The sequence below is a fragment of the Halyomorpha halys genome, unplaced genomic scaffold (genome assembly GCF_000696795.3).
Source record: "Halyomorpha halys isolate HHAL.00 unplaced genomic scaffold, Hhal_1.1 Scaffold2487.1, whole genome shotgun sequence".
Classification (NCBI taxonomy): domain Eukaryota; kingdom Metazoa; phylum Arthropoda; class Insecta; order Hemiptera; family Pentatomidae; genus Halyomorpha; species Halyomorpha halys.
The window spans coordinates 47,325-63,807 of record NW_027113870.1 but is presented as its reverse complement, the minus strand read 5'-3'; the positions used below and the strand labels follow the sequence as shown (position 1 = coordinate 63,807).

The window sequence follows — 16,483 nt, the reverse complement described above, 5'->3', positions numbered from 1 at the left end:
ATTTTTCTTTGGAGGTTAAGAGAATTTACTATTCAGAATTCTGTAACTCAATCAAAGTGACCTCACTTTGTTAAGAGTTTATGTATAAAGGTTTGCCAAAGTGAGTGAATAGCTACATTAACATTTTTAGCTACTATATGAAAGTATGTTAACTTGAAGTTCAGGGAAGCCATATCCTGTACACAAAGAAGGAAAGTGGAGTGAGTCTAACTTAAATTGGCTTGTCTGGGTTGAGACATTGTTGTTCCTAATTCAGCAATAAATCAAATATCCTTCATATCCATGAAAGTCTCGCTCTCTTCACTTAATATCATGTACAATGCAAACCATTCTGCAAGCATCACGAGAGGTGATCATGAACAGCAATGTTAGGAATACTATGGCTTTATGAACTTGTTCAAGAAAAGTTTACATTTGCATAATTCTTTTCTTCAAAGGTGTGTTATTAGATTAAGACGGGAGATAGGACAAGAAGAAGAGTAAATTTCAGCATTATCTCTTCTAAAGATTGTATCTGTTATTATCAGCTTAATATTTTTTATTTAACATTAACAAAGAATGAAATAATCATGTCGATAAAGAATAAATCTTTGTTTGAATATAAAATATCTTAATGATCAAAAATCAATAGAGCACAGATATTTTTAATTTCAATAAGTAATCGCATAAAATCTGGAAATAGCTCCTTAAAATGTATAAAACTTGCAGTTATAAAAATTTTCTTTTAGCCTAAGACACGTCAAAGTAGACTTTTTATTATTTTATGTTTCATAAAATTTTACTTTTTTTTACGCTTAATAAAAGCTTGTGCATTTCTTGTTTGTAGTTATATATGTACCTATACAATTTTTACAATACCTAAATAATAATTCCTGAAATAAAACTAGAAACAAAAATTTGGATTTCATAAAAAGCTAGTTAATTTAGTTTAAATTTGTAAAAAAAAAAAAAAAAAAAATTTAAAATCAATAAATAAATTGCATTTTCAGTAAGTTGATTTTAGCAAAAAAGTTGCTATAACATTCCTGGCACCTTCTTTGAGTGGAATACATAATTCCATATGACTTCATTTCTGAGCTTGGCTGTTCACACACACAGTTTTGCATTTGGTAATACTTTCTTAATTCTGTATAACTCTCTTAATATATGCAAATTTTATTCAAGTTTTCATCATAAAATTTATTTACAATGGGGTAAAATCAGAATTAAATTTTTATTTACTCTTTGTAGTAATATAAAACACTGATAGAAAGAAGGGACAATTTTATCATAATCTAAGATAAGTCAAATAATAATACACATTGAATGACAATATTTTATCATAAAATTTCTTTCCCTATTCTCTTATTATATTTTCACTAGTAATGCATGTATTTATTTATTTCTGCATTTATAAGGAGCTCTTATGATGCTTATTCTGTCTTAAAAGGCTAACTCTGTTTAATTATATAAATATGTAATTTTTCATAACAAAACTAGTAAAGAACTTGGTATTTAAATCAGGATTGAATTGTTACATTACTTGAAGTTTCTACTAGATCTTTTAAAACAATGTAACACTCACTCATAGAAAGATTTAATTATTTCATTTAGTGAAAGTCAAACAATAATAGTTTATAATATGAAGAGGATTGTCAACTATTTTGTTCTTTTTTGACCACAACCCTGACCATCTTCATATTTTACATTATACAGCCATATATATATGTAAATAATAATTTTATTTTATTTTACTATTTCACAGTGAATTAAGTAGATAAGAGCTTAAGGAATGAACAATTATTTATGCATAGTAAATAATAACTAATTTAGAACATGATATGATTGAATAAATTTAAAATTCCTATAAACAAGACAAAAAAAATGACAATTTACATTTTAAACAATGTTAAAATAATAGTTAAACCAACTGCCAAAAGATAGCAGCACAAATCAAGAAAGTACAAAATAGTAGTTGTAATAAGCGCCACAAGATAGCAGCACCAATCAAGTCGAAATCTAGCCCTTTCAATTTCCTAAAATAATAACAGTTCAACTAATAGCCTAAAGATAGCAGCACAAATCAAAGAAGGTAGAAAATAGTAGTTCCAATAAACGCCACAAGATGGCAGCACCATCCAAGCGTCTAAACCTCAGCACGTAAACTTTTATTTTGTATTAGGAGAGTAGGAATTTACAGGAGCTCAAAAAAGTCCGACTGACGTTTAAGCTTATGTTGGAACACGCCTTTGGGTGTTCCAACACAAGTTTTGACTAGTATTAAATGCTGATCCAACCACTTGAGCTCCTGTATGTTCCTAATTTCCTAATACAAAATAAAAATTTTCGTGGTGGATTTTAACTTCGGAAATAGCTGTTTGGATAGTGCTGCTACCTTGTGGCGATTATTAGAACTACTATATTCTACCTTTCTTGATTTGTGCTGCTATCTTTTGGCGGTTAGTTCAACTATTATTTTAACATTCTTTTTAATTCTAGATTGTCATTTTATCGTATTTTTTTGTTTTGTTGATCAGAATTTTAAAGTTTTTCAATCACATTTATTCAAGCATGTTCTAAATTAGTTATTATTTACTATTCATGAGTAATGTTCATTTCTAAGGCTCTTATTTACTATTTAACTGTGAAATAGTAAAATAACTATAAACCATTATTTCTGCTAGAGCGGTTTCTTTTTCAGACAAAATAATGAACCAATTAACAAAATTGGTTACTGGGTACTGTTAGAAAGATATATTTACGTAGGTTGTGCAATTGCACCTAAAATTATAGTAGGTAATATCATTATTTTAACAATTTTATTGGTATAGATATTTTTCTGGCCAGTATATGCTAAATGAAATTAAATAAAAGAGTGTGGTTAATGTTGTGTTCATATCATCATATGCAACTGTGAATTGCGAAACTGGTTTTTGTTTAACATTAATGGAAAATATAACTCCAGACAGATTTAGAGCTGGAAGAACTCTGAAGTTTAACTTTTAAATGCTATTTGTAACAATCTGTACTGATATTATTTACAATAAGTGTTACTTATTTACATTATATATCTTCAAATAAACCAAGATTTTTTTTAACTAAAAATATTTGTTGGTTTTTCAAAGGATTTTTCTCAAGCTAGACAGAGCAATACTATAAAAGTGGGGGGTGAAATATCAGTAAAACTTTCTTTTTTCTTTTCAGTAAAAATTGGGCTTTGCACATCTCTAGAGCCCATCCAAATTTAATTTAAGGATTGTAAATATGTATGCAATTTAAGTTAGTGGTAGGGAAATGCCCTTTGTGGATCTCAATTTCTTTTTTCTCAACCCTACTGTTTTTTTTTTTTTCGAAGAAAATAAATTATTGGGGTATAACTTAAAAATTATACATTTTATGGCAAATTATGTACATAGTTATTTGGAAGACAGTGAAATTACTTAAAAAACTAATTTATTTAAATATTTTATGTGGGTGTGTGCCTGTATGTGTACTCTATAGAAGAACGATTTTTTCTGCTTCTTTTTGTAGTGATTTCATCCCCTTTCTAATTGGGCAACTTATTATAAATTACATATATGTATATATAGTTGACCGTAAAAATTGATACATAAGAAGATGGTCAGGATTGGGGTCAAAGGAGAAACAAAAATAGTTTCCAACTATTTATTTTCCGACGTTTCACCCCACTTTGCAGGGCTTCATCATGGTTGTTCAAAGAAAACGGTTGAACCTAAAATTAATAATAATTAAATAATTTAATAATTATAATTAAAAATTACTTTTTTTAAAAATATAGTTCTAACTTAAAAAAAAAAAAGCTTTAATGATCTAAATGAAAAGTGTCTGAATTCTTCTCCTACTATTATTTTTTTCTCCTAAATTCGTGAGAATAAGCAGGAAAAAATTATTACGTACATTTTATAGACAATTATTTAACGATCCTTTGAAAAGTAATTAAGAAATGATACCATTATCAACAACCATATATTGTTTTGGTTTGTTATAATCAATAATGAATTTCTGCAATCGACTAATATAATAAATAATTAAACTAAATGATAATTTGTGTAATAATGTACATTATTCTAACTTCCAGATCAACAGCACGCAGCTAGATCTCGTTTGATAAACATGCACCTCCGTCCGTCCGACGTCAATTCCCCGCAAGCTACTTCCCTGACCGATACCATCCTAGCGGCAAAGCAGTACACTACGGGTCTCCTGAGGTGCACGTGCGGCAAAAACCCGTCCCGTTAGGCAGCCATGTTGGCTCCAACTGTTGAAGAATTGGACACTGAAACGTTCATAGAACTGGTGAAGGCTCATCCTGAAATTTGGGACAACAACTCAGAGGAGTACAGGGAAAAACGAATTAGGGAAGCGGCTTGGGAAGATATTTCAAACAACTTAATTGAAGGCTTTTATGAAAAAGAAGATGGGGAAAAAACTGAAATAAGTAGGAAAGCAAATTTTTTTTAGTATTTTAATTTATCGTTTTTTATAATTTCCAAAGTTTTTTATGGCAAATTATGTTAATTTTCCAAAATAGGTAGTTGGGTCCTTTAATACTGCCTTAATAGTAAGTATTACATTTTGGCTAATTGCTATTTTCTGCAATTGAATATATATATAAATAGAGAGAGAGAGACAGAGAATCACATGAATTGGATATTATATTATAAAAATTTAAAAAAAAATTCAGTTACCCTTGTTGGAAAAGCTTTTTCTGAGAGGTTTCAATCTTGTCTTAGAAATATAAAACCTATTTGTAAGGTTAGGTTAGTTTACTTACTTAATACCAGGTAGTGCTACTAGTCCTCAGTTGTCCTAGCAATAAGGGTCACAAAAATCATCATTTGACAATATTCTAAAGATACTTATTGTTTTTAAGTCCGGTCTTTATTATAATGGACGTAAATAGGCAGTTGCATGAGCAAAAGTGGACTATTATTTAACTAAGATAAATGGTTAAATGGCCAATAAGATAAAAATTTGTGATTTGATAGAATAATTGTATTAATGCAATTTTAATGTTAATCATTTTAAAAAGAAAAATATTTTATTTTGAACAATTGTTTACATTATTAAAAACTGAAACAATTTTTCTTTTATAAATAGAGTAAATCAAAAAGTGTCCCAATCGTTCTTTAGTATCTAATATAGTTTAGAATAACTTAGCCTACAGGAATAGTTACACTAAGGATGAGTTCAGTGAAGATTCTTGATGCTAAAAACACCTCACAGATGTTTTTACAAAAATTTATCAACATTATGGTATATAATTTGTCAACAATTGTAAGGAATGATAGAATTTAAATAATTAAAATTTATTACTTTGTTTGTTTTTATATTTTGTATTTGTTTCTCTGTTTTTTTCAGTCAGAAAGATTTCAACTAGATGGAGAAATATACGAGACACATTCCTCAAGAGTGAAAAAAAGAAGGCTCGTACAGGAAAACCTCCTGCAAGGGGGAGACAGTACATTTATGCCAAACAATTGACATTTCTGATACCGTTATTAGGTTTGCCCCAGTCATCGGTTAATGAGGAAGAAGATGAACGATCCCTGTCTCCTGAAAGCAGGATTTCCGACGAACTGACACAGAACCCATCCACATCTACAAAATCAAGTCTTGCCTCTCGGGGACAAGGCAAGATGGATTTGGAGCGCTCACTCTTGAAATTCTTGAACCAGTCACTCACAACAGAACCTCCAGATGATGATCAGTTATTTTTTGATTCCATCAAACCTTATGTTAAACAATTTAGTGAAGATAAAAAATTAGAATTCAGGACTCAGGTTTTAAGTTTAGTGAAAAAAATTAAAAGTGGTTCAGGAAGCAATTAGCAACAGTCCTCCCTAAATCTATTAATTAAATTAATAATTAGTACCATTTTTATTCTCCATATAATTTCAAAGCAAGAGCAATTACCATTAACTGATTTATGCCTAGAGTTCCACAATTTGTGGTTTTAGCACACAGGTGAAAATAAAATTATTATAGTAACCATTACCACAATATCAGATATATTGTAAAATCTGTTTTGTACATCATATGATCACAGGTTTCTAAGGCAAATAGTCCAAAAATTTCTATAAAAAGACAATGTCTGTTTCATTTATCCTCGAGTTTAAGGACTATGTTGTCCATTATCAAACGTTAATCAAAAATTCATAAACCAATCATTTTACATGCATCTGAGCATAACTACAATTATAACCATTAATATTTTAGTAATGGCTATGATGTGCCCTTCATGAAAATGGACATAATTAGTAAATAGTCTATTCAACATTAAATTTATTATATAAATAAATATTATTGATGGGGCACAGAATAGTTATATGACGAAGGAATTATGGAAAGTGGAATGTTTGTATCCTGGTTTCTCCATTGATTAGTTCCTTTTAATCCTTAGGTTTTTTTGAGTTGTCCAACTTCTTTGAAGGGCGGAATCTTACAGAAACCTAACCCCAGGAATTTAAAATACCTAGAATAGAGCTGAGAGCTGGGTACAAATTGTAAAAACCAGTAAAATTTTAGACTAATGTTTGATAATGGAGAATGTTGACTGAAACGTGACAAATAAATGAAATGGGTGGTGTAGAAGTGTGAAGGTGTGATTTAATAAAACTTCTTATTGAATATAAGATATACAAAAAATAAATTCTCTGAAAACAATTTCAAAAGATAAAAAATATACATTTGTTCTTTACAGTTCATTTAACATAAATGAATTCAAGGAACACATCAAATGAGTATAACAAAAATAAAAAGTTAAACAAAAAGTGAAAAAAGGAAAGATTTTTTATTTTCACTAAACATCTTCTTGGACAACGATCCTATGCTCTTAAAACATGATATACAACATACATTTTTAAATATATATGTCATAGAATATACCTAATAATCTGAATTGGTGTAGAAAGCATTATTTTTTGCTACTTTCTGGTACAAATTCATTTTTAATGGTATTTAAAATCCGTATTACATTAAAACCAAAAAATATGATAACATAAATTTTGGATAATTTTCTCAACCATATTTCAATACAGGAATATTTTATCTTGAAACTTCAATTCATAAGTCACAAGCCAAAAAAAAAAAAAAAAATTCATTGTTTGATAATTTTTCATATTTACCTTTAATAATTTCATGGGATGTCAGATCCGGGTTTATAATCCAACACATTGTATAAAAAAAAAAAAAGAGAACATAAATTGCAGAAAATTCCTTATCTTCATTTTAATAAAGGATTTTGGGCAAATGGTTACTTTGTAAGTTATAATCCAAAAAAAATTGCCCATAAATATTTTTTTGATTCTTCATATTTGCCAAAAAAAATCTTTGATAAACTTCAGATTCATGTCCAATTTCTGAAGAAAAATAATGTTAGCCAACTAAGAAAAAATTGCCAAAACATTCCACTTCAAACACTACTATTTGACTGGACTTAAGATCAGAAAGGTTTTTAGGCTGGAAATTGTTTTTTTTAAGTTTTGTATTCATAATCTCCTCCTCTCCCCCCACCACCTTCAAATGATCACATAGTTCTTAATGCACTATATAATTTTTTAAAAATAATAAGGACTTTAAACCTAATCAGTTGTGAGACTGACATTATAGATATAGCTAACCTTTCATGAAACTCGAAGCCTGTGGCAAGAGAAGTAATACCCAATAATAAAATATATTGTTTTATTTTTGCTGTCATTGTCTAAATTGCTATGTATATGTATACGCTTTAAAGATAAATAAATTGTTACAAAGACTTTTGGATGATCAATTATAAAAAAGGGATTGATCAGTAGTTATATACCCCATAGTAATGTTTTTAAAAAGTATTGGTCAACCTCATATGCTTCATGAGTAAGCTATCTTTCAGCTCTGTTCTGTGTACCACATTAAAATAATAATCGTATAACATTTCATTATGCTTCCACCCAAGGTTCTTCTATTTGAGTTATAGATCCTAAACATAGCTTACCAATCGATCTATTGTTCTCAAGTTCCAAAGGGCTACCAGACATAACCTCAAATAAAGTAAAAAAAAAATTAAATACAAATTTTTTGTTTTCATGAAATAAAAAAGTTTTAACATTATACAATTAAATTTGTTTTTAAAAAAAGGTAATATAAGGTTAAGGCCAATAACTTTATATAATAATAACAGCAATTTCTTACTTAATTATTTCAATTTCTAATAGCACCAGACAAGTTCTAAATAAATATAGAGGTTTATTAAGTCATAAAAAAAAAGAAAAGAAAAGATATATATAATTTTTTGCTAGTTCAAAATATCAATCATAAAAAAATAGCACATTTCAATAAAAAGTGGTATGCAGATAACAAGATATAAGTAAGCTCTAATAAAAGAAGAATTATCAAAAATTGTCTTCATTTAACCCAATCATATCACTGTTAAATTTATTTACAATATTCACTTTAAACAAGCATTAGGTTAAATTAATAAATACCTATTAGGATATATTAAAGGAAAAATAAAAATATATGTACATAAAAAAATGAAATAAATTATTTACAAAATAAATAACATCAACAACTTAAGTTACTAATCATGATTAATAGAATATGCTTAACATCACAATGTGAATTTCTTGAGATAATACTCGTTTTTTTTTTCCTTGCATGCATCATAACAATTCCACATGACCTAACATTAAGTATACAATTTATAAAAAATCAATCATTGCACATCATTTCAAAGATTTTTCATAAAACTAATTTTATTAATTTTATGAAGTAATTACATCTATTCGACGGCTGAGAATAAGTAGACTAGAGGCTAAACAAGATTTATTTGAAGATACATTAAGAAAAGGAAGAAGACCGATAAGAACATCTAAAAAGATTCAGGAAGGAATTAACTAATGTGCACAGACCCCTTAAGTAATAACCCCAGACCAATAATTGACCCATTTGTACAATTAGTTGAATGTGCACAAAAATAGAAATGACACCAATAGATGAAACCAAAACAGGCTTCTTAAATAGCCATAATGCTTATTTGACGGAGAGTTGAGAATAATCAGTCATCGTATTCAGATAGTGATATTTCATGGAACATATCGCCTTTCCAAGCAACACATATGCAGTAATGTTGGAAAAGTTGAGTTAATAGCTCTTGTTCATCCAGTAATTCTATTTTCTCAACCCTTTCTCTCTCGCTCCCGTCTATTGCAGCATAAATTTCTACCATCGTCCATGCTTTGGCTCCATCCCAATTGGTCATGATAAACCTGAAACAGTAAAAATAAGTTTTAGTATACAAATTCAACATATTAGAAATTATTTTCTTACATATTAACCCACCATGGAGGGTCTGTTGGGCCAGAAAAAATTATTTGCCTAATTTTATTATCATACCATAGGTTCAATATAGGTAATGGCTGTATTATTGAACCTATTTATTTATTTATATGGAAATGATGACCTAAATTAAAAAGACAAATAAATATTGTAAAGGGTCCCTCTGATACGCCTATTGTGCTGTGGGCTAACAACCCCCTCCAATTTGACTTTACAGAAGCCTTTGAAACAACCAATAGAACAGCCTGAAGGACCAGGTGCTATCTCATGGCATTCTAACAATCATTCATTTCTCTCACTTCTATAAATTAATTACCTAATAAGAATCTCAATCACAATTATCACCTATACACAAATACTGTAAGAGAATTTTATTATAATTAGTACTTCAGTTTAACCTACTCTCTCAAAACCTCAATCAAAAAGGTTTCAATGAATGAAAGCCAATGTGAATTCCTGACATTTAACTCCTCTCCCCTCTCATCTCCAAAAAAACTCTATTATGTTCCTTTAATGAGGACTAAAAATATTAACAAATAGTTTCTTTTATAAATATTTAATATTGAATATATTATTATAACTAGTTCAGTCATAGTTAACTAGCTTCAATTTGTGCTCTAACAGAACGTTTCAAGTTCAATAGTTCTCAGAATAAATTTTTCTTAACCATGAGATATCAACAGTTTAAAAATTTATTTTGCTAAATACCATAAAAATGAACATTTCTAGGATAATCATTATGTTTATAATGATTATAATTTATAAAGCTGTTTAGCATTATACTGCTTTTAACTAGCTTTCATTTGATTACTAATAGATATATGTATGTCTTATATTTCCTGAGATTCATATCAATAAATTCACAAAACGTTGATTTCTGAAAAAACTATTAGACATATTAAGAGCACTCAAATTGAAGCAAGTTAAATGCACCATAAATTAGTTTGTAATGGTCATCTTTATAGGAGTAGCAATTTCTATGATTTTAAACAAAATTATATCACAAAATGTTAAATTTCTTGTTATTTGGAAATTTGTATCTCAAAAACTATACAATGTCAACATTTTTATTAGAGCTTAAATTTTTGGCAAATTTAATCTACATAAAAAAAAAAACGAAAGTACTTTTAAAAAAGAAAATTAAGAGAGAAAATATCACGTTTTTCCAGAATAAAATGAGCTTCCCGTGGTGTGTACCTGTAATAATTAAATAGATACTTTTAAAGGCCATTTACTGCATCTATGGTATAATATAGGTAGAAATATAATAATTTCCTAACATAAAATTGTTTTTAGAAAATTCAATTAGTCGCCTTTTTCGAAAGAAAGTAATTAACACTTTTATTTTTAATCTTACAAACTTATTTCTCAATATGTCAAAAGGAAAAGACTTACTTTTCATTTTACTTATTAACAAAAAAAATTATAATAATTGTGGCAGTCTTGGGACTGCTTGATAGACATGAAACTTCTGGAAACGAAAAATTGTATTAAAATTTTATTAATAATTTATACCCACTACAACAAAATTATAACTCAAAAACTCCTTAAAATGTAGCCACAACTGCAGAAGAAGAAAACAGTGCGGAATCAAAATATATATTGGTATATTTATTCATGCTAAAAACAATAAATTTCAGAAATAGAGGTTATGAAAAAAAATCCCTCTTATAACTTAAGGAAGAAAATAATTAAAATAATAAGAATTTAATTTAATTTAATAATTATTTGGAAGATAATTAGAATATAACAGCCATTTATTAACTCCAGGAGGGAAATTTTTTATATTGTAATAAGAGAGAATGAGATAAAAAGAAGAAGCTCAATCAATCAAACCGCCATTGGCAGGATTGTTAACTCCTCTAATTTCCTACTCTCCTATTAAAATATAAAAATTTACCAGCTAGAATTGACGAGTGTTACCTCTCCCAAACACTTCTGTTTCATTTCGCAACATGAAATCAATTTACTCCCATTTAATTTTTTTCTTGAGTTTGTAGAACATCGGTAAAGAAATAGAGGTTACTTTTTTTTACTTTAAAAAAAAATTGTCACATGTTAAAGATTTCTTTTTTGTGACCAATTAATATTGGAAATCAAGCAGTTTCATATTTAGATTATTTCATTATATATTTTTAAATTGTTTATTGAATAATATAAGATTTTTCTAATACTTAGAATAATAATTTATTCTTTACTGGAAGATTATTGATTGACCGTGTGTGAAGATGAAAGGAATATGGTCCGGGTGCGGTCAAGAAAAACTCAAATAGTAGAAATATACTAATTTAATGAGCCAACGTTTCGCCCCACGTTGCAGGGCTTCTTCAGGGCTATTTTGACGGCAGTCAAAACTAAAAATTTTAGTTTTCATTTTAAAATTTCATTTTAGTTTTGACTGCCGTCAAAATAGCCCTGAAGAAGCCCTGCAACGTGGGGCGAAACGTTGGCTCATTAAATTAGTATATTTCTACTATTTGAGTTTTTCTTGACCGCACCCGGACCATATTCCTTTCAATTTATTCTTTAATTTGTAAGGTAATATAAGGAACTGTTTAATAACTCTAATAGATTTGACTAACAAATTTGCAGCATCACTAGAAGGTTGCTTTGAGCAGCAAGTTAAAAAATTACTAAAAAGGTCAGAAAATCTTTCAGGACCTTGAATATTTCATTTTAATTATTAATTTATTCTCTGTTTATTATTCGATACAGAAGTGTGCCATAAAAATTTTACCATAAAATAAATAAAACATTTATTCATTTTATCTTTTACTAGATTTTTATTTTGAATAATAGAGATATTAATATTTGTAATAAGTAATCTAACATAGATTTAAAAAAAAAAGAAGGACCATTTTAAATACCACTAACCTTTTATACAATTTGATAAAATCACATGATAAAGAAAATTATGTTGACATTTTGAACTTTAAATTTTTAGCCATTTTCAAAAACATATGTGTGAACAACCACAATCAATTTAACTTAATTTTAGTAATACTATTGTAATTGAATTCAATTTGTAAAAATGTTATTAATAAAAAAAGTTCTTTGGATTTAAAATGTCTTTTTTTTAATCTATATTACTAATTATAAATAAAACATATTCAAGTTAAGACAAAAACAGGACTAATAATACATTTGAAGAAATTAAATAGAATAGTGGAGTAACTAATTGAGAAATGAGTGGTGTGTTGGATAATGATTCTGTCAAAAGCAAAAATAAATACAAACAAAACAAATTTTAAGAGACCTCATTCTCAGTATTTTACTGCTTGAAATTCATAGTTATTATTGTGCAATTAATAACTGTAAATACAAACAATAAATTTGGAATATTTTTTAAATAAAAGTAAAAATAGAAAATTATACTACTGACATTTTACTTCCAATTGTAAAATTGTCATCATCACACATGTGCCTAAACTGAGGGTAATTCTTAACGGGTATATCTGTCGCACAAACATGGATAAAAGAAACTAATACATGAAACATGGTAATTGAAACTATTCCATTAGGTACTTACCTATTAATTTGTGAATCAAGAGACTTACAAGAATCGACACCTGAAAGAGGGCATCCTCTGGCTCTTAAATTTTCCAACATTATCTCCCCAAATCGGTCATCCATGTTTACCTAAAATTGAAGGTATGAAAATAAACAGTACATAAACTGATAAAATATGGAGTAATCACTACTTGGGACTTGCCTGTTCATAATTTACAAATAGAGAAAGAGGAAACTGAGATGTCAGCCATGAAAGAAGGTTCGAAACAGATGTCGATTCTATATAAACAAGTACACATTCTGCAAGAAATAGAGTCGGTAGCTGAAAATTCACTTCTGATTCTCTAAGCTTCAGAGCAACTTCTGGCAGATTTCGAATATCTGCACCAACAAGATGGTAATTTCCACCATGTAATTCTGTTGAGCTCAATCTTACTTCACCATCTTAAAACATCATGATGGAAAAGTTCGATACATTCAATAAAATATAATAAGTTAAAAGATAATTTGCAAACCTACCAGTAACACCTAGTCCATCTAAAAGTACCTTGCTTCTTTTAATAGCATAACATTTCCTGGCAGTAACAGAGGGAAAATCTACTTCAGTAAAGCTCTCAAACTTACACTCTTGATCTTTGAGTCTCCAATAAAGGGTATCAAAACCAGCACCAAAGTTTATTATCTGGCATTTGGGGCCTGCTATCTGAAATCGAAACTGCATTTAAGTGTTTTCAGATAAATTACAACTGTGAAATACATATATGCCTAATGACATGCCTTTAAAAAATTCCTTATGAAAATTGCAACACCCTCTGTTCTAGCGAAATAACCACGATTTATTTCTGGCGGTTTCCTTTCTGAAGAACGAACAAGAATTGGAAGAAAGCGGTCATTCCAATATCCTAAACGAACGGCAGATTTCTTACATTCACTAGCATCATCATTTGTCGATTGGACTGCTTCGTCAGATTCCATTTTATATATATCGTAATTCAAGAACCATAGACGATATAATAGTCAAACTGGATAGTAAAATTATAAAAATTTGCGGCAATGAAATGTCGTGAAGGTTATCAAGCTGATAATATAACCTCCCCTGAACCTCTGTAAGGAGAAGTGCTTTTTAAGGTAGCTGGTTGCCCCGGGCAAGCTGTTGATATGCACGGGCCAGCTTCCAGAGATCAAAGCCAACATTAAAACATAATGTTGATAGGGGTGTGTACGTCTTCAACGAACCTCTTCAAATAACTATTTATCTAAAGGGGCTATAGAAAACGATGGACGGTTTTAATGTCGATAGTTCAGTGATTAATGTACGAGAAAACAGGATAAGCACGGATGGAAACTCAACCCGTTCTCCAAAAGACCCTAACATATTCATATTTAATATTACTGTTAAACGGGAATTTTATAATAATTACGGGTGTAGACAAATAATTAGCGTCAACGAAACCACTAAGAAATAAAAACTTATATAAATACTTTTTATAAATTGTAATTAATTTTTTTTTTTTATTTTATCTTAAAAATAAAACCTACCCGTAAGTTTCTGTTATCAGTTATCGCCAAACCACTGCCGCGTATCCTCTTCTAATTCATCAATTTATATGAAACACTTATTAAGTGCAACTTAAAGACTTATCAATTTTTTTTTCATTTAAAGTTTTTTAACCTATTTAGTCATTTCAAAAATCTTTATCTTAATATATCTAAGAGCCTTTAAGTTAACATCATATTAAGGTGTTTTTTGATAGAGGAGCGAACTGCACATGTTTACCTTCCGTTGATTTTTTTTGTGAAGGAAAATATATACTATGTGAAATCTGTTTAATATATGCCTACATAAAATGTCAAAGCACAGGAAAGCTTTTTTACCAAATTGCATAGTTTGGTTTTTATATTGTCATAAATCTAATAATTTTCTATTGGCCATTTAATGAAAAACCAAGACACGCATTAAGCTAATGCCATTTTCATACTAAAATTATGCCCCCTTAATTAGTGATAATTAAATTTCAAATTATTTAGAAAGTGAAATTTCCAGGAAAATATCATTAAACAGTTACATAATCAAAAATCAGATATTCCAAGCAATCAAAATATTGCGAATTAATATTTATATTTTTACCTCAGTTATAGGCTAGAGACATAAAGAGGTCTAAAATAACAAACAAAATAAAAAAAACATGAGAAATAGAGAAATCCACCTTAGTGTACAAAGAAAATTTAAAAAAACACTAACATAAGATGTATCTAACTACAAAAAAAAAAGACGCTTGGTGTAAGTTTCAAATATACAAAGATAATAGCATAATACAATTTAAAATATAACTAACTAATAATACAATCTATAAAAAATTCTTTGGGTAGAAATTAAGAAAAAATTTAAAAAATAAAAAACGAAACTGCCAATAAATTACAGATTCGAAAAATACGAACAACTAAATTCAAATATTAAAAATACTGAACTGTTATGGTTAAAGTAACTATTACACTACCGAATAGAAAAAACTTCGGGTTAAATACGAAAGTGAATCAATAAATAAGCGAGTTAGTTGAATAATTTTAGTTTAAGTAGATGCGTAAAAAAAAATATATATGAAAACACCATTCACTCTGTTTTCACACGTCGTCAAAAGACTAAATACATTTATGTATATAGTTATGTGAAAGCAACACCAAACATACCGTCCGGTTATAGCAACGAGTTTTGAGTTGTTTTTATTTATTTTTGTTAACTACGAGACCAACTGAGTTACGATCAATTACAAAATTCACAATAACCGAGCCATACTGGGAAACGAGGAGAGGGCTCAAAATATCCCAAACAAATTTCTCTCCAATATAGGATAAATATAAACAATTAGTATACATTTCTCTCCGATTTAATAGCTTCCTTTCCTTTCTTTTGATATGCATGCAAAAAAAAACATGTTAAGTCACGTACTTATGATAACTATGCAATGAACAACATTTAAGCAGTATCATTTCGTGAAAGAATGTACTAACTATATTTTATCCTGGTCATGGACCTGCCTTTAGGACTTTTCTTTAAAATGTTCGCAACAAAAAAAGTATTTTTGACAAAAAATTGACTAAGTTTTATTTGAAACAACCGATTAAATTTAATATTTAATTTTAATTTTTAAAAATATATATATTTTTTTCAAGCATTTTAATTAAAGGACAATCTGGTGAGGTGCTCACATCACACCATTTGCACTTACTCTGTGGTGCAGTCTTGTATGTTTCAAAACAGCTACTTCTTTATTATTCAGTATGACAATATATTTCATATGCAGTAAGAGAAAATCAGATCTGACCATTGACAGAACAGCCACATAAAAACACGAAAACATTTATTTTCTCCACTGATGAATTATTAAATTCTTTCATATTTTACATTTATCTATTCTTCATTACAACTACAATGAGAGATGGTCAATTTTTTAACAAAAAAAAATTAAAGGTACTTAAAAATTCGACAATTAAGCCCAGAATTTTCTGTCAATATTCTCCATGACATTCATAAATACTCAGAATTTCTGGTCTTTTCACTGATACCAATAACTCTAACATTTTATACTTTCATTATTGACAAAGAATTGTGTAGAATAAAGAAAAATTGTCCAAGGTTGGTTCTTGTACCTCATAGAGT

General features: G+C 28.6%; 2 protein-coding genes across 3 annotated transcripts; one reads left to right on the top strand and one right to left on the bottom strand.

Annotated features, from left to right (window-relative positions):
• Positions 1–2,257: 2,257 nt before the first annotated feature.
• Positions 2,258–5,877, top strand: LOC106691570 (uncharacterized). 2 transcript variants are annotated; one of them, XM_014437391.3, is made up of 3 exons: positions 2,258–2,438; positions 4,079–4,438; positions 5,362–5,877. In XM_014437391.3, the coding sequence occupies exons 2-3, from the start codon at positions 4,246–4,248 to the stop codon at positions 5,829–5,831; spliced, it is 663 nt and encodes a 220-aa protein (XP_014292877.1). In that variant the 5' UTR covers positions 2,258–2,438; positions 4,079–4,245; the 3' UTR covers positions 5,832–5,877. The 2 variants fall into 2 exon arrangements, with proteins under 2 accessions (XP_014292877.1, XP_014292878.1); XM_014437392.2 differs by lacking the exon at positions 2,258–2,438 and adding an exon at positions 2,578–2,775.
• Positions 5,878–8,244: 2,367 nt separating this feature from the next.
• LOC106691569 (leucine carboxyl methyltransferase 1) lies at positions 8,245–14,119 on the bottom strand. Its single transcript, XM_014437390.3, has 5 exons — positions 13,603–14,119; positions 13,345–13,528; positions 13,028–13,269; positions 12,845–12,954; positions 8,245–9,245 (listed from the first exon to the last, which is right to left on the bottom strand). The coding sequence occupies exons 1-5, from the start codon at positions 13,798–13,800 to the stop codon at positions 9,035–9,037; spliced, it is 945 nt and encodes a 314-aa protein (XP_014292876.1). The 5' UTR covers positions 13,801–14,119; the 3' UTR covers positions 8,245–9,034.
• Positions 14,120–16,483: the final 2,364 nt, after the last annotated feature.